This window comes from Eutrigla gurnardus, assembly GCF_963514095.1.
Source record: "Eutrigla gurnardus genome assembly, chromosome: 9".
Lineage (NCBI taxonomy): Eukaryota > Metazoa > Chordata > Actinopteri > Perciformes > Triglidae > Eutrigla > Eutrigla gurnardus.
The window spans coordinates 3424808-3444047 of NC_139923.1; the positions used below are offsets into that span (position 1 = coordinate 3424808).

General features: G+C 41.1%; 2 protein-coding genes across 5 annotated transcripts in view; both read left to right on the top strand.

Moving 5' to 3' along the window:
* The window catches only part of LOC311019165 (troponin I, fast skeletal muscle-like), a 109180-nt gene that overhangs the window by 39446 nt on the left and 50494 nt on the right, over positions 1 to 19240 (top strand). The gene's annotated exons all lie outside the window — the stretch shown is intronic.
* LOC311019169 (troponin I, fast skeletal muscle-like) lies at positions 844 to 11960 on the top strand. The gene is made up of 7 exons (XM_084018423.1): positions 844 to 929; positions 6951 to 6986; positions 7377 to 7413; positions 7502 to 7630; positions 8683 to 8772; positions 8992 to 9168; positions 11434 to 11960. The coding sequence occupies exons 2-7, from the start codon at positions 6976 to 6978 to the stop codon at positions 11512 to 11514; spliced, it is 525 nt and encodes a 174-aa protein (XP_083874549.1). The 5' UTR covers positions 844 to 929; positions 6951 to 6975; the 3' UTR covers positions 11515 to 11960.

Sequence of the window (19240 nt, forward strand, 5' to 3'; positions counted from 1 at the left end):
TAACTCATGTGACTAATGATGCATGGTACTGACGACAAACATTTTACTTATAGTTTCACCCTCGACACTAAGAGCAGTGTCCTGGATGAAAGTCCTGTGTTTGTTTGACACCTCCCCTCCCTTTCGTCCCTGTGTTGACTAAGTTTCTCTTTATGCCACATATGTTGCTCTACACAGAATCACATACAAAAAGGTTCCTTGCTAAATGGGCGTCGGTGTCAGACGCCGAGGACCAATAACCAAGCTGCATTATTTGTAGTGAGAACGGGTTGGTTCAGCTCATATTCCACTCGTGTTAACCCGAGACTAACCTTCTGTTTCCATTGTGAAGTTTAAGGAAGAGCTTTGCTAAAGCAACCTGCTGCAGCTGTTAATTCCAGTTTGTCCTGGGCTGCATTACTGTGAAACAATGGACACTGAAACAGGAAGCTGTTCCTATCTGGTTGAACCATTTTACCACCATTGCTTCCCCATGTACAAAACTAAATAACATCTATTTGTAAAGAAGATTTTCTTCAAGACCATTCACACATTTAGAGTCACAAACAAGCTTTGTGACAGCACATTATTCACTTTTGAAAGTTGCATATATTTAGCATATAAATATATGAACTGCTGATTAAGAAATGCCTGTGTGGTTTAATCACTTTCTTGCATTCCGCCGGCAGAAGCTCGATGAAACAAGATAATACAGATAACAATCTTAAAGGGCGGGTTATTTATAATGAGGCGAGTAAAGGGGGCAGATGACACTGTACTGTATTTCATGACCTTGCCAGCTCATTGGTTTGACCACTAATCCACTTCCATAAAGAGAAAGTGGAGGATTTAGAGGGCTATCAGAGATTGCAATATATACCTTCTTAACACTTGGTGTGGTCGGGACTCGGTCTGCGTCTCTAACAAGCTGAATACTCTGCCTGGTGGAAGTAAGACCTCTTACCTCTTCTGTGTGTGTGTGTTTAGTAGATGAGGAATATCTGTGGTTGTTTGCATGCACATTGTTCAAATGACAACAGCCGTTAAAGTTTCATCTGGTCGCCTACGGTTCGTTTGGAATTTATGTTTTCTATGTTCAAATCAAGTTTGCGTTCAAGTTTGAATCTTATTGAGTTGACGTCTGGCTGGTTTGTTATCAAGGTGTCTGTTTTTATTTGGTTGAATGTTCATGGTGGTTTGGGGAATTCTTTGATAGAAGCAATTTGGGCACTTTGTAGTTGATGTTTGATTGGCTTTACTTTATTGTTACACAGGGTAAAAGGTGGAATGTTTTTGGTTTTCCATCACGTTTCTTTGAATAGTACTGCACTTATTCTTCTCTGTTGCGAGGGATTGTTCATGAGTAATCTTTTTTGGTATTGGTTTATATCAGTCGCGACCAGGTGATATACGACTTGGTGATGCGGCGCACTGAAAGGCAACACCACTACAAGGCATGAACTTGAAAGTAGATCCGTCAGTGTTTATCCTCCTGTCAGCACTGAGGGGTTCGGAGGGAAACCTGGTGTAATCTGCAGTGGCTGCCAACCTCGGTCTCTGTCTTCACTTTAGACTTCACGTTAATCCCTCACTCGCCAAATTTAGCCCGTTTTCTTCACAAGCATTCCGATGTTAAAGCAACATTAAAGCTTTATGCTACAACACCAGATTCCCACAATAGAGGAACTTTTATGATGCCGTTTATTTCGGTCTTTGGTATTTTTTCGGTCTTTAAAGTGAAGCTTCATGTTGAATGAATTACATATTACACATTTTTGTTGTATCTTTCAGAGAATTAGCGCCAACGTTTATGTCTTTGGCACAACTTGGTTGAAATCTGAGTTTTATGTAACTAAGTAATTCGTCTTCTACTTCTATACTCCTCGGAGGCATATCCTTTCATTTTCAGGTCAATACTTCAACGTATGAACTTGTTAAACACAACATCTATTTGGAAAAATAGTACGTATTCTTAGAAACTATGTAACAGTATTTTAAATTGTTACAATTAAATGAATTGTTAAAATGAGCCAGATAAAAAGATTGAAGTGCTTACATAATGCATCAGTAATATTAATTATATATAATGATAATATATATGTGTGTGTATTTGCATAGGAGATTACTGAGATTATTTAAGTACATTCTAGAGGCTACATGTATCAGTAATCACATTTGCAAAAGGAAAAGGCTACTTTAACTTTTGGTATTTTGAGTACATTTTTGATGCTAATGTTTTTTGTGAGTAATATTTTGAATGCAGAACTTTGACATGTAACATGAGTATTTTAATAGTGTGGTACTTTTAATGAAGTAAAAGTAAATAAAAGGTATACATCTTCCACCGCTGGCCTTCACTTTAACTCCCAGTCACCAAATGTGTCTGCATGTTAAATCAACAGTATCGTTTTTTTTATTATGTATTTTTAAAAACAAGATTCCAACAACAGAGAAGCTTTTGTTTAGGTTTCCGTAAGTCCAAGGACCTGAACAAGATTTTTTCTTTCAGATATCTTGTTTTCCCCTTTCACATACACCTTTTCTTTTAGGCTCTGAGGTCAGCCCCCACTGCGAGTTATTTTTGTGCCACACTCTCACGTCTTGTCCATCCGAGGGATGTTCTGTGGTGTTGGGTTACTGCCAACCCGTCCTCCCTCCCTCCAGAGACAATCCTACACATAACACACACACTCACACTTACTTAAGACAAAAATTGGGCCCCAAATTTAACCCTGCAGATATTATTCCATCTCCAGAGCAACATGTTGTTATGTCCTAAAATATATTGTCAGCTCCGGAGATACACCCCCGCCTGTTATTGGTTAACAGACGACGGCCATTTGCTCCTGGGTCAGCTATGTGTTTGGAGATGCCTGCGTTAGTTGTCAGACATCTTTTCTTTAAAGACGAGCCTGCCGTCACTTTTTTTTTGTTCCTCCATAATGAAGATGTTAGGAACAGCTGAGGCTCCAGGAATAGAGTCTTAATCCACTGTTCTGTCACAAGCAGCTCGGGTAAAGAGTAAAGAGTACCTCAGGACCTGGCCTCGCAGTCCTGGAACCCTGTTCTTAACGGGTCAGTTTACCCAGACCAGTGTATGTATTAATGTAGATGGAAAGTACAAGTATTCCAGTACTTAAGTACAAATTCAAGGTACTTGTATTTCCATGTTATCTTACTTTATATTCTAGTTCACTACCTATTAGAAGGAATTATTGTAGGTTTTACTTAACTACATGTATGTGTATGTTTGTATGTACGTCTATTGTCTACTGTCTGAGAGTGTCCACTCTACCGGAGTCAAATTCCTTGTATGTGTGCATATTTGGCCAATAAAGCTGATTCTGATTCTGATTGTCTTAGTTTATAGTTCATGGTTAAATATCAGATTCAGATTTTTACAGTAAAGATACAAGAGATTCATAAAATACAGATCAAATCAGTGGTTCACATGATCTGTAATTTTATTGCAGAAAACGATATCCAAAATCGGGGTTATCGTATTTAAAGCTAGCTATTATGTTAGACAAGCGAAAAAAAGAGCCTGATTGAAGAAATACAGGATACAAAAAAAATTTTTTTTTAAAAAGAATGTTTCCTTCATTTATACAGGGAGACCTTAAGATTCATGATCATCTGATTTAAGATTATTTGACTGTTGTCTACCAAAGGATGTCTTATCTGTGAAGCAATATGGCTGTGGCTCAGAGGTAGAGCGAGTCGTCCTCCAGTCCACATGCCGAGGTGTCCATGGGCCCATAGGGCGGATTAGCTCAGGAGGTAGAGCGGGTTGGCTGGTTCGATCCCCGGCTCCTCCTAGCTGAGTGCCTGGTGTCCCTGAGCAAGACGCCTCACCCTAATTGCTCCTGACGAGCTGGCTGTCGCCCTGCGTGGTTGACTCCGCCATCGGTGTGTGAATGTGTGCGTGTATGGGTGAATGTCAGTCATTACTGTAAAGCGCTTTGGATAAAAGCGCTATATAAATGAGGCCATTTACCATTTACCAAGCTACTGCCTCCGAGGCCGTGTGAGTGTGTGTATGAGTGAGTTAGATGAGATCCTGATGGGCAGGTGGCTCCTCTGCCATATGAATGTGTGTGAATGGGTGAATGTAGACATGTAGTGTAACGCACCTCGAGTAGTCAGGAACAGGAGAAAAGCATTACATAAATGCACGTCCAGTCACCATTTGTTTTTTTTTTAACAAAATATATGTGATTCCAGTATGTTTAAGTGTTTAAGAGATTTAAGCACATTTTGATGATTATCGGGATCATATCGTGAATCCCAATTATTTTGGCCAGGGTATTCGTGACATGATATTTCCAAACAGCAATGTCTGGTTACACTTGTCTTTTCAGTGACTTTTGTCAACAGATCATGCCAGGATACATCAGGTCTGTATGCTCTGAGGGCGGATCTGGCTCACATTGGGGATCTGATGCGGAGAGGGGAACACATCACACCCACTTAAGTTACTGGAAGTGTATCATTCAATCCATTGGTGGAGCGTGGAATGTCATCTTTGATAAAGAGCATCTTTGATGGAGCAGCTACAACAGTAACATGCTGCTGTAGTTGAAAAGATGACCTCATCGAGCCCTGTGCCATTAAAAGTTGCAGGTTATTGATGGTTGACATAGTGATATTATTGGTAGAAATTGGTTGGTAATAGCTGATGTAAGCATGCGTCATATTTTGTTTTCAGGAAAGAAAAACAATTGATTTTGATAAAAAAAATTAAAAAAAATGTCTGCATATGTTGTTAAATAGGTGAACAATATAACTGGGGATGTGATCTAAAAGGGTTAAAAAGGCATTTTTATGTCCAGCTCATTTAAAAATGAATCAATGATGGAGGCTTAAAAGCAGTTGCAGTCGTGTCTTTAAAGTTTTGAGAATAGTTTTTTGTGTAGGTTGGAGGACTTGTGCAGGCTGTTCTCATTCGTTGTTCGTACTTGTATCTATGAAAAGTAAAGAAGTGTCATTTGTGTCCAACCCACATCGTGAGCCGGGACATGCAGGGCTGCCTCCAAGGAAGTCAGTTGAGATATTATAAATAGTGAGTTGGTGGACGCGTCAAACAAACACAGGACTTGTAGGGCTTTAAAAGAAATAAGTAACATTTACAATAAATAACTAGTAGCCAGTGGAGCGTTGCTAGAATGGGAGTGATATGGTATCGTCTTTTAGAAGTCAGGCAGCCAAGTTTTGGACGAGCTGGAGATGGAAAGCTGCCTTTTGGCAAATACAATGATCCAGTTTTTAGAGTATATTTCGAGTATGCTCTCATGATTTGAGAAGCCGGTGTACATTCTGACCTGTTGGTGCTGCTAAAAGAACAATCAGGGAATCACCAAACTCATCATGAGTCATTCTTTATAGTTCATATAGGTCGGAAACTAAAGTTGATCCCAATCTGTCCAGTAGTTGTGAGATATTTGCACTGTATGTGCCACAGGTGTCTGGACTGTGGTCCTCAGATCCGCGCCACTAAATATAGCCGTCTGGTCCTTCAGGCATTGACGCGGCCTCGGTTACAGAGTTCAGTTCCACTAAATGTCCTGGAACTAACTTTGAAGTCTTAAGATAGAATTCACATGGGCCAAACATGAAATGTGAGTCTCTAAGAAAAGAAGGGGCAGACTTGACTCTGAGCACGAAGGAGTTTTGTTTATTTATTAGTTTATAAAGTTTAAAGTTACAGCAGCATGCACACATGCATATTGATAATCATTACTGTTATTTGGCCAGTTAAGCCACCTTGGTTCATTTTCAATTTCACCTTCAATTCCAGGTGTGATGAAAGCTATAAAAGATGCATGAAATGAATGCACATTTAGGTTTAGGCAACACAACGAACGTTGGGTTTAGGCAACAGACGAACGTTAGGTTTAGGCAAAACAATGAACATTGGGTTTGGTGTTGAACACCAGTGTTGTTTGTTTGACACATCCACCTCCCACAGTCGTCTACCATAAGTAGTCTTTCTCAACATGTAATACTACTTCACTAGCTCTGCTCGTTGCATAGTCACTGAACACATTTAATTTACTAAATGAAAAAGGATCCTGATTGACTCTCCGCAACACGAAAATGAAAGGAAAATGTGTGGCCTTGTACACAAATCACTACTTTTGAATTTTTTTTTACTATTTTGTGAACTAGACTAGATTGGACATTTAGAAAAATTGTAGACATCATTGTGAATTAAGAATATTGTTTTATTCTTATTTCTTTTTTTTACGTAATTGAATATATAACGTCCCTATTATCTTGATGAAAAAAATCAAGCAGGCAATTTAATACAATTACTTGGGTGTAATGACAGACCAATCTGCTATTCTGGAAAGACCACATTGAATCTGTCGGCAAAAGCAAAGAACAGTCCCCTGCCTCCAGTCTTTTGGGGCAAATTCTTATTTAGTTTTTTGCTTCGGTGATTCTACACAGGATCGTGTTCTACAGGATTGTAATAATACATGGTACAAGCGTTTGTCCACCACAATAATTTTGACTGTGGATTCTGGGTCGGGCTTGGGCTTCAGACTTGTGGTGTGAGTGGTACCGGAGCGGAACTGGACCGGGACGTCATGCAACGCTCTGTCCTTTATAATAAACAATCCACTCTGCTCACACTTTGATGCAGGCCGAGTGTTGACTAGAAATCTGTGTTCTCTGTGTTGTTCTGTATCGTGATGACTCTGGAGAGCTTCTTAGTATGTGTCGAATTACGACGTGAAGACGTATAAGAGGTAACCGTGCTTAGGCCCGCTTGGGCTTGGAGCAATGTGAGTGCAGGCTGGTGGGAGTGGGAGACAGGGGGAGCAGTATAAAGAGGGGTGTCGTGTATGTTTGGTGTGCAACATTGAGTTCTCATCTTTATACTTTATGTACAGTATGATTGCTGTTTTGTCACATATCCAAAGTTAATGTAATTTTAATTCTGTCTTTTTTAAATTTTTTATCAGATAACATCAGGATCCTGCTGCAAAGATGGCCGACGAGTGAGTTAACAGTTTGATATATGGTAACATGTTTCTGAAGCATTATAATTGCAGTGATAACCCCCCCTCATTTCAACATCACTGAGAGACTGCCAACTTTAATAACTTCACAATGCCTGCCAACACAGCTGGAACGCAAAGCGCGTTCCTAGCCTTGTGCATCACTGTTTAGTGTCCCCCTGAAACATTTCTTTTGTCAATTTTTCTTAATTTACATGTTTTGTCAATTTACACGTGTGTTAAGTGTGAAAGAAACTGATTTTATCAGTGTGTTAGCATATTCCTATTTTATGGAAAATTTGATTGAAAACAGTTTTGTCATCACTAAAAGAAAAATGATTTATTTATAACATGGCTCGAATGATTCATATCTTGTTTTTTCGCCTGTAGGAAGAGACTGTCTGCGAGGCGTAAGCATACTCTGAAAGTAAGACAAGATTACACTACACAAAGGCAGAGCTGTATTGAATTGTATGTGACAATACATATAAGGTACATGATGGTGTCATCCACAGGGATGCATGCTGGCGGTGGCAACCAGCATGTTGGAGGCTGAAGCAGTAACGAAGGTCGGGGATAGGGAGAAGTTCCTGGCAGACAAATGTCCCCCTCTGGAGCTGCCCTACTCCAAAGAGGAGCTTGAGGTGAGACAGAAGAGTCGGAGTCCGTTTTTTGTGATGCATCTCCAGTGTGCAATACTGCAAGATTTGGTATCGATCAGATACCAAGTAAATACAGGGCCAGTATCGCCGATACCGACAAGTTTTAATAATTAAGGTGGATGCAGTGGTGTCGGGGAAGCCCCCGCAGACCCCGCGGTGCGGGGTTGCCCCCAGTGGTAGGAGCTCCACACTGCGCCCAGTGTCCACTTGCCGTTGTATTTATTTACGGAAAATGTTTGTCAAGGATAGACGCGCAAAGCGCACCAAAACACACTTCTTTGAGCTTTGCGAGGACGAGCGGCTCCAAGACGGGGAGTGGTTGTGTTTATGGTGGCAGAGTGGTTGGAGCACATGCCATGTACGCACATGTGCATATACGCAGCCCACCCCGATTCGAATCCCGGCCGGGATAATGTAGGTGAGATATTTTCTCACCTACATTGCACACCAGGGATGGCACCGTGGTTTGCTAAAGGAGCATTTCTAGAGACGCATCTCAGTTTGATCGGCCACTTAGTCCTCCGCAGGCAACTCAGAGGTCAGATTGAAGAGAATGTTCCGCTGATATGTCGATAGCGCTAACCCTGCACTCTTATTGTGAAGGCTGAAGAGGAGCTTTGCTAAAGAAACACGTTGCAGCTGTTAATTCCAGCTTGTTGTTGTGAAACACTTGACACCGAAACAGAAAGCTGCCCCTATTTAAATCTAAGCTTCCAGTTTCTTTCTTCTATTCTTATTCAACTGTTGCTCGGAGGGATCTTTGTCCCTGTCATTTGTCTGCTTGAACGTACAGCACTTTAGTAAACTAAATCACATGCATTTGGAAAGAGGACTTTCTATAACATATAGAGTCTGACTGTGTTTATCCTACAAAAGCTATTATCATATTCCTATCCTGTTTTATGTCAAATAACTTTAGTTAATTTTCTACCCTGTTCTATGGTTGTATTAAATATTTTAGCCAAAGTTATGTTGAATTAAATTAAAAGCTTGCAGTCAGTCAGCAAACTGTAAAAAACGTTTTCTCTCTCCAGGAGCTTTGCCACAAACTCCATGAGCAGATTGACATCAGTGAGGAGGAGAGATACTGCATAGAGTTCAAACTGAACCTGGTTCTCAATGAGGTGAGACGCATTTTCAGCTCTGTTCACTACATCAATTTTATTTTTGTGATGTTAATATGCAGCATCTCTATGGCATGTTCACCAACGTTCACATTGAACGAACAGATGAACTCAATATCAACGCAAATAACATGCAATATATACAATGATGACCATAACAATATATGATCATTTGACCTACAATGAGAGTCTCTACTTCTGTCCTGAATCCTCCTGAAGGTCAGAGACCTGAACATAAAGATTGTGGATATGAGGGGCAAGTTCAAGAGACCCCGTCTGAAGAAAGTGCGCATGTCTGCCGACGCCATGCTGAAGGCTCTGCTGGGCTCTAAGCACACGGTCAACATGGACCTGAGGGCCAACCTGAAGCAGGTCAAGAAGGAGGTCAAAGAGGAGGTGAGCTGCTGCCTGGTTCATCTGAACTTCAGTCTCAAAACAACCATCGATGTTCTATCGACTCATTTCCCTAACCTGTGGTTGAATTTATAATTGTGGTTTCTTAGACCTCCTTTACATCAGCTTTTTATTTAATAGTTTGTACAAATGTTTCTGTTTGACGAGCAGACAGGGCTTATGGATTAATGTGCTTTATTACAACGTGTCATTTTGTAGATTTGGCCATCGGTTTGGATCACGCCATACTACTCACCATGTTTGGCCCCTAAATCTGGGAACAATATTACCAAAACGCAGTCTTATGCTGTGTTCACACCGAACGCCGAGTACATTTTTCACACAGTGTCATGAAAGCGTATCTTTGTTGAGATTGTCCTCTTGTTGCCAGTGATGTCGTGACATTTGCTGAATGAGAAATGGAGGGAACAAATCTTGCATCCTGTCTCTGCGGTCGCCCAGAGCTCTACGATTGTAGAGCTGTTAGTACAGAGACCAGACTGTGTAGAAACCAGAGACTGTGTAAGTACAAGGTCGCTGACGTACCTACGCCAAGATGACGTTATTTTGAGGGTTGATGGAGCAGCTACAATGTAAACATAGCCAAGCAACCATCACTCCCGACTCCATTCAGAAAACAAGCATTTTAAAAGTTGTTTTCTTGTCTTCTTGTGGACAGACTTGACAAAGCTTGACTTCAAACGTCTTACAGATCAGCATCATTATGGAGTTATTTCAGCATCCTTCAGCAAGTTCAGGAGATGTCTACTTAGATGTTTGTCAGATTTTGTGTATATGACAACAATGTAACAGTTATACTGTAAAAATGCTCATATTAAGTATCTACAGGTTATTTTTAAACGTTTACGTTTTTAAAATATGGTCTAAATCCGCGTAGCCTAATACATCTTGGTCAGAGCAGAGAGGCGAGGTTGAAAAGACATCTGGTGCTCAGCTGTTTTTTTCTAGTTCGATTTCAGGAGCGATGGCCTCTAACAGGCTTTGCTCTTGGTTGATCCTATCGAGGCTCCTTGTCAACGAACAGCAACGCCTAACATTTACTCGAAGAACTGGTATCACATCCACAACTAGTTCCCAAATGTTAAATCATGCATAAACACAGACAGTGGCACACAAACTTGCCTAAATAATATTTGTATTTTTCCGCAACCAGAAGTGACAAGAGAGGGTGGAGCTACGGACAACTGAATGCTAATGAGACACTTTAGGCGACCAAAAATGTTACAGTGAAGTAAAACACACTGTGAAAGGGTTAAAGTTGCAAGACAAAAACATGGACAACTCCCAGAACGGACAATATGGTGGTGGCGACCTGTCAATCACAAAGTAGTTGAGCCCTAAAGCACTATTCACTCTAAATGGAACCATCATTTAGGAAATAAACATCACATATGTATGTTAATTTTCTTATTTAAAACAATTATTTGCAAAGTGATTTTCACTTTGCAAATAATATTTTTTTTATTTTTTGTTATTTAATTTTCTACCTAAATTCATATGGTCTCTCTCTAATTTCAAACAACATCTGAACGCAGTTGGGAAGTAAATTAACAATTTAAAGCATGTGAGTTGATAAATAGTGCATTGGTTAGTTTGCAACAATCAATTTACAATACTTACTTAGCTCTTTTTGTGTTGCATGAAAATGGTTGCTATACCTCCACTTATTAGGTAATGTATGTAAATGAAAGATGAGATATCTTTAGTTGAATATAATATTGCAATTATTTGGGTGTGGTGTCTTACATAATTTATGATCAATGATCACACCCAGACAAATTCATTTTCATACTCATTCTATTTCAACATAAGTTGTAGCGTAATTTTTGCTTGAATATTGGTATGCTTCAAAAATCATAAAAGTGGTGTTCATTGGTGAAGAAAGAGCTCATTTTCTGCAGTAATACAAAATCCAATGGACAGATCCCATCCACTTCCTGTCGAGGGAACCAGTGCTATACTAACTTCCTGTCCTCACAATCTCTGCTGCACTCTGTATTCAAAGCATGTAAAGCTGCCAAGATTGGTATGCTCCCGTAGTTGTGGCTGAGAGTGTATAGCTATAGCTTTGAGCGCTATGCAAAATAAAAACAAAGGAATTAAATGTATATTTTCTGGGAAAGCAGTGCCATTTCTTAACTAACCTGTCAAAAAACAAAGCTTGTCACTGTTTTTGCTGCTTCCTACCCTATTTTCAGGGTCACTCTAAATTCATCACTCTAAATGAAAACTCATCTGTGTTTTCAGGACAAGCAGCTGCGCGATGTGGGAGACTGGCGCAAGAACATTGAAGACAAGTCTGATAGGAAGAAGATGTTTGATAGTTAAATGTGATCTGTCATTGATTGTCGGCCTTAAATTAGTTCTTTTCCGGACAGAATTCTGGTCTAATGTCTTTGTAACGGAAGAATTTTATTCCAAAACTGTGTTATCCACTGTAAACCTACCATTTAGAAGCCTTTTAAGATGTGACTGCCATGGAGGTTATACAGATAAACAATATTAATACCTTTCATCAACTAAAGGTACATATCTGAGAAATATGATAGAAGTAGTGGTACAGTAAGTGATGAACGATAATCTCCTCAGTTGATTCACAGGATTTCTAAATTGATTGCAGTTGACGGTGCAAACAAAAATTGTATTCAACCTTTTAACTTTGAATTTAGCCCATTAAAACTCAAGTGTATTCTATCCAAAGCATGAGTTGAGTTACTCAGTTCTTACTTGTAAAAATGTAAAATCTGTAATAAATCTGAGGTTGATGAGTCAGGTTTTTGGGTAGTTTTTGGATATCCTACTTGGAACAAAACTCTTCAGTTCTGCTTTGTGCGTTTGCCTGTATTGTCACTGTAGAGTGATGTACTTGTACTGTTTGTACTGATGTCAGTATAAGTACATGAGCGGTGAATCAAATCTGCTTTTGTTCCGACAAGGCTGATTTATGCTTCTGCACCAAAACATTACCGTACTTTCTCAAGCCAAAAAAACAAATCGATCCAAAAGCCAGAAATGACTTTTAGTTTATTCAATGTGCAGAATTTCAGCGACTAAAAACTGGTAAAGCAGCATGATATGATATTGCTATCTATTTTTTTACTTTCACCATAGAAAAGACACCATGCACACCTTTATATATATCTATATGGCAGTAATGGATGAAATAAAAAAAGATTCACGTTGATAAAAAGGGCAACTCTATTGCAGAAGTATAATTCAGCCTCGAGTCTGTGCTAACATCATGTCATCTTTTCCAAACTTTTCAAACAGGAGTTTGATGTATGTTTCTTGTTGCTGTCACATTAAATACAAAAGTTTCATGTTCATCTTGTTCATAGTGTTGTCCAATTTGTAATCTCTTATGAGTGAATTCACAAAGAATGGATTGTGGTCAGTGATGGCAACACGAACTGCAGCCCGACCGGCCCCGGCGTAAGGTCGGGTCCACAAAAGATATTACAACGTAAACATGCCCATAAGGTTTTGCAGCTGTCCATGCGGCTTTGCATGCAGAGAAATGGAGAGAGAAAGAAGAATGAAATCCTCGACCGACAAGGTGCAGGGCTTTCCTCCAAACTTCAGGAAGGAATTTAAACGTGACCCCCATTTGAGATGTGATATCCCAGTCTGTCAGTTCCCACCAACTCTCTGAAGATGCTAATCATTTCACTGTAACTGTGTTTAGCTGTCAGCGCTGTCCTTTGTGAATTGGACAATGTTTGCAATGAAAGACACAAAATTGCAATTGGTAATTTTGCGCCAAATTTCTGCATATTACCAAATTTAAATATTTGCTATCTGTACTTGAGCAGCGAGGAGCTATTAGCAGCACGGTTAGGGGTGAATTTCACTCTTTGAGTGTTCTATAGTTCCTTTTCTGTCTTATTTGTAAAGGTTTAGCAGCAGCAAAAGCCGCTCACTCGTTTTTATGAATTTGTTCCCCAGTTAGTGGACAAAAATACATTTTCAAATGCTGTAAATTTAGATTGTTGTATTAATCTTACATTCTTTGTGTTTAGTTCAAGCTACTATTCCATACTATTGTACAGTACATGACATTAGCATGATGACAACAGTGAAGAACTTGTAGCAGCTGAAAGACATTTATACCCCTCAGGCTTATAGATGACAGAAATAGTGTACTTAAAATGTCTGCTTTTCTCTCTACCTGCACAACTCGGAGATCTTCAGCATTAGCGCTTCGTACACACTTCATGCTAACCCTTATCTAATGAGACATTTAATGATGAAGATTCCATTTAACAAATGTATCAATGATGAAGATTTTTGGAACTTTCTCTTCAGCCGATAGCTAACCGTTAGCTTGTGTTACCTGTATTCGTAAGCATGTTTTGGTGCCAATTTCTGTACAAACTTAGTAATGTTACAAATTCAAACTGAAAAATTCAAACCTTCATTAAGTCTATTTTCAGTCTTTTGGCATGTGACAGCCCCTAGTGCCACCAATAACTGTATGTTATCCATTTGTGATAATGAGAGTCAACTTTTGTAAAATGAAAACATGTCAATTGGTTTTAACGACTGAATCAATTTTGTTTCTTGATTTGTTCACAGCCTTTATTTAATACTAATAGGTATCTGTTAGTTCAAAGTTAAATGGAAAGGTCTGCCTTCCAGTTGGAGCAGATGAGGTGAGTTAGTGTCATTATTTGTAGATATTAGTAATTTTAAAAAATGAGAATGACTTAATTTGCTCTTCCTTTTTTGTTCTTGCAGATGAACTTACATGTGACCTGGTGTGGTTTGCTGCAGAGGTAGGTTCATTCAGTTTAATGTGGCAGTCAAATCAAATAAGATAGAACTTTTTGGAATTTTGGGCAGCAGTTGTGTCCTTGTTGGTGGGAAGCGTGTAAACCGTCTCCTCCTTAATCCTATGCTCATATTGGACCATACATCTGAAACCGTTCTTGTGGTTCGACAGCCAGAGGAAAAATAAAACAAGCATAACAATGCAGAAAAAAAATTGTCATGTGGATGTCAAGCAGGTGTTGGTTTCATTTGCTCCTTTGATTTTGGGTGGTGGCGGTGTGGTTGTTTCCAGCTCAATAAACGTATAGAAATAGAAGACACAAACAAGATAAAGTGACATGCCAGTCAGGACGACATCACACTACAAAACGGAAGTTAGGTTTAGGCAACATACATTAGGTTGACTTCGTCAGGAGCAATTAGGGTGAGGTGTCTTGCTCAGGGACACCAGGCACTCAGCTAGGAGAAGCCGGGGATCGAACCGGCGATCTTGCGGTTACCAGCCAACCCGCTCTAACTCCTGAGCTAAACCCCCCTTTGTTCTAATCTCAAATCATTTTAGAGCATGTCCCATGAAAATTCGGATCACGTCCACCTCTAATGTGTGGTGACAGGTAGCCTAAGCATGAAATGGTTTTCAGATCAGAAATAGGCTCTGTTTTGTGGGTACACTGGGTGGTAATAATATGTATGATTCACTGGTCTCATTCTGCACCTCATCTCTCTAAACAGTATGGAGCCTCAACAATGTCTTGTGTTTGGCATCTCATTCCTCAGAGTTAATGCAGGCTATATTTAACATCCACGGCTGTATCGTGACCTCAGATAACAGCTGCCTCTTCACTTCGACTGGCATCAGCCAGAATAAGAAACGGGTGACGGGGCAGGAGAGCCATCTGGAGAGAGGGGAGCTCAGGCTGATTCACACTGTTCTCACGGAAATAAGGGAAATGACCACGACCTCCGAACAGCGCATTACGTGGTGGTGAGCATATGTTAAAATGATGTGTCAGCACCATGGAAACAGTGCTATTGGAAAGGTAATTAGAATCCCTCCCCTCCATGTAACAGTCCCAGCTAGTGACGCAGTATAAACAGTGAGAGAGACCACTCATAGTCGGTGGGATGGGAGGTGGATTGGTCAAACAACAGGACTTTAAACCACAAGATTGGCGATTGTGTACCAAAGTGTTGTTGAGTTATTATGAAGTTAAAGGGGCAATATTATGAAAACAGGTTTCGTCTGGTCTCTACACCTATAAACTGGTCCTCCCTGAGCCTGTCAACTCCCAGGATGAGGAAAACAAGCGACTCCTGCCTCTGCAGCCCACCCTCTGGTTAAACAGTGCTCCTACAGGCTGTTCAGATTCAGCTCCTGTTGTTACGTAACAAAAGGAATCATTTGCATAGGCCAAACTCCTCTGCACGTTGATAGGAGATATCCAAAAGGGGGGCATTTCGCAACACAGCGCAAAGAGCCAGTGGACTGAAATGAACGGAATGAACGGAACTGGAATGAACGAGTGGACAGACAGCGCCGTCCGACAGCCAGCGTGGACGGAGAACGCTGACGGAGAGCGCGGACCGACAGCGCGCACGGAGAGTACAGCCCGACTTACCGGTCATGGCGCTGGGTGATCCGGCTGGTGCACCGTGAATAAATCCCGGTGCGGGTGAAGCTGGAGACAATCCTCCCTGTCTCAGCGCTCTGGTGCGTCTTCACTGCTGCCTCCGGTTGGACGGAACTCGGGAGCGCGTGTCCGACAGTCTGGTCTGGTCTCATGCGTTTAATTTTTACGGCCACGGTCCGTGTTAGCTTGTATGTGTGTGCTAACCACTTCACATCAGGCTGCTTCAGTAACGAGGGTCAGTACAAAGCTGGCTTTGCCTCGACACTGACCCCCGTAAAAGGATCTTAGTTTCAGTCCAGTCTCATGGCAGATTATCTAATAGTCATGAAATGCAATCTACTGGTTTCATGTACAGGGACACAAATTATACATTTTTTTGTGCAACTCAGCCCGAAACAATGCCAATAGAAAGTCAACTGGAATCATTCTTTGTGCTGATGCAAATTAAACTCATCGACGTGACTATGCAACAGTAGTTCGTTTTTCTTGCCTAAACCTAACTCACTGGTGTTGTTGCCTAAATTTTTGTTGTGTAGCTAAATGCCGTCTCGATTGACAAGGAAAAAAAATGTGATGCAGGCACGAATGATAACTTTTAATTGAAAAGAACATTGTTTTATTGCCTAAATGTGTAAGTTGAGCTTACACTTGACCTCAACAAATGCCCTTTTAAGCCTTTTCAATGACATCCCTTTTTATATTTGTACATATTTAACAATATATATTTTTACTTAAAAATCCAATAATGTTAGCCAAGTTAGCCAGCCTACCTCTGTGTAGCGTGTACTCCATGCGTTTAACGATGAGAAGACACAGGCGCGTTCCAGAATCTGGTGCACGTGCACTGACGAGCACTCGATGGGAGAGAGGGAGGAGCTCAGTGGTAGAGGGGGAGGGGCGTGAGCAGGGTTGTCAACTTTGGGACTTTGGCTGGAGTGAGACTCTGGAAAACGGTAATGGGCGGGTGGCGGCAATTTTTTTTTTGACAATTCTTTAGTCCAGGCACTGTTAAATTTGGAATTGTAAGCAGGGCCCCTAATTAAGCCTTTTTCTTGACTGTGAGCACTGTGCTTGTATCTTCCTCCTCCTCCACCAGCATCTCATCATCAAGCATCACCACTTCATTGACTTTCTCCACTCTTTCCTCTAGATAAAACAAAGGTAGGCTGTGTAAAAAAAAACCTGCAGCCTTATAATGACATGGTAGCCTAATCACAATGACATGACATCTCCATTAAAATGACATGTAGGCCTAGACATGCTAACATTGGTAAGAAAAGTTCATATTTGAGTGAGGCATCAGGTGGAGGGCACACTGTCCATCTTTAATAAAGAGGTAGCCTAGGGTAACATTATTCTTTTTGCTAACAAACAACTGAACATAAATCATTACGTGACCAGCTTACCTGCTGAAGCCCTGCTTGATTCTTCTCCTCTCCATGTCCATCATCCGCTTTTCTTTTGAAATATTTCAGCAAGCTCATCCAACAAAACATAATTTGCACCATGAGCCTTTTATTTAGCAATTAGCAGCTACCTAGCCCTCATAACGCACGTGAGATAACGTTAGCAACTAGTTGAAGTCTGTACTGTCTCCTCAGCACACAATTAGACTGATATTGGGGCAGGCTACTGTGACAAAGCACACACTTGTATTAGACAATAGATTATTCGATTTGTTAGGCTATTTTATCAGCTCACCTTGATTGATTGTCATCAGAGTGTTAAGAAATGACAATAAGGATCTGCGTTGTCATCCAAACTTTCGAACGCGCATCAGTGGGCTCTGACTCCGAACCTATGTTTTGAACTTTTTTTCACAGGCAACTGTGACGTATCAGGTGCATGGTTTTCAGCGAATCAACGATCAGAAAATACTGCCATGATGATGTCGTAGGCAGATGTTACAGCTGCTAGACATCAACAGAAAATGAACGGGAGAATTTTTTTTATGTTGGCGTGACATTTTGTTCGTGTGCGTGACAGCGTGAGATTGATGGTGAAAGCGTGAGTGTCACGCCAGGAGCGTGAGAGTTGGCAACCCACGGCGTGAGTAATGTAAACACTCGAAATTTGACTGAGTCAACTCGATCTGACATACTTGCCGACTGCAACTTTAATGATACAACATGTTCTCCTTTCAGGGGGGAGTTGAACTGTTGTCTCTTTCCTGCTCAGAGTCCCAAGAATGAATGAAAACCGTCATCAGGGTAAGAAACAGCCGACAGTTCAACATGTTCAACAACAGAATAGGCCAACTGAATCAGAGCTATGCTTTCATTTCTGCTGATCGCTTATTTAATGGTATGACTATCAACTGTTAACAGCTAAACTATTAATACCACAATATCGCAGAGTGAAAGTGATGCATTCAAATGCTACATTTCTACACATCTACATTTCTGTTGTCATGCTGTGACATCATGGGCCCTAGTTTCGTGGCGCAGCGCAGGGTGGCGCAGGGTGGCGGAGCCAGCGTAATGCAAGTTTCGACCAGCGCAGCCTTGCGCACGGTCAGTTTGGCAGTTTGGTGGATCGCCTGCGCCAAGATGGGTGTGGCGGCGCAGCAGAGGGAGGCGTCACAGATTCAGCTTAGTGCAGCGGAAGTTTCGTGGCAAAAAGCCTCGCCGAGACTACGCCGAAAGCCCGCCAGCTCCAACCTGGTCTACTCTTTGCGCAAGGCGAATTACAGCTGGCGGAGTGGCAGTTTGGCTGACCGGCACGCCATGCACACACGTCACCAAGACCTCACAGGCAGGTTTCCACAGTTCCAGGCACATTTAAATGCAATAAATAATCACAACAAACACTATTTAATGCAACTAATTGAATCAACACATGAATTTATATCTATATAGATTGTCCCGTCACATCTGACGTCAGATCAAAGGCGTCAGATCAAAGGCGGATGGCACGTGTAAAAAAATACAGCAGCTCGTGCCTGGTCTCGCGCGGCAGCCTATTGTCCGTGTCCATGGAGAGACGCGCCACTTTGCCGTGAGCTGGAACCGGAGTTGGGGCTGCAGCTGGTCTGAGTGGCACACAAGGTCCTGGGGTCCCGCTGTTCTGGTGTTGGACGGGGAATCCGGTGCAGCTGTGGAGCGCAGATGATGAAGACGGTGATGATTGTGATGGGAATTTTTCATTTAGTAGTTCATTATAGTATAATTAGTAGTTTGAGTAGTTTTAACTCATACTATTCCAAGTGTCATGAGGTAACCTGTATTCTGCACTTATGTCATGTCATGTGTTACATGAGTTGTAAAATGCATCTTGTGACACCAGCACAGTTGGCAAGTCAATATGGATCTATGGACACTGATGAGTGGTTCAAACACCACATTCTGGACAAAGTTCTCCGTCTACACAAACAATGGAACAATGCTTCTCTGATGACACATCACAAACAACTGTATAAAAAGCCCTTCTCAAGACTGAAGACTTGGTCAGACTCTTAAGGAGTCTGCCCCTATCTGGCCAGATAGTTTGCTCTGAAGCTGTATGTCGGTGATGCGGTCCGCTTGGACACCCTGTTTGCGAGGGCTTTGACTTATTAGACTTTGTCTGTTTACAGTCTGTCTGTAGCAACTGCTAGCCTGTTTTGGACTCTTTATAGAATAAATTACTAAAAGCGCTGTTAGGAGTTGTATTCT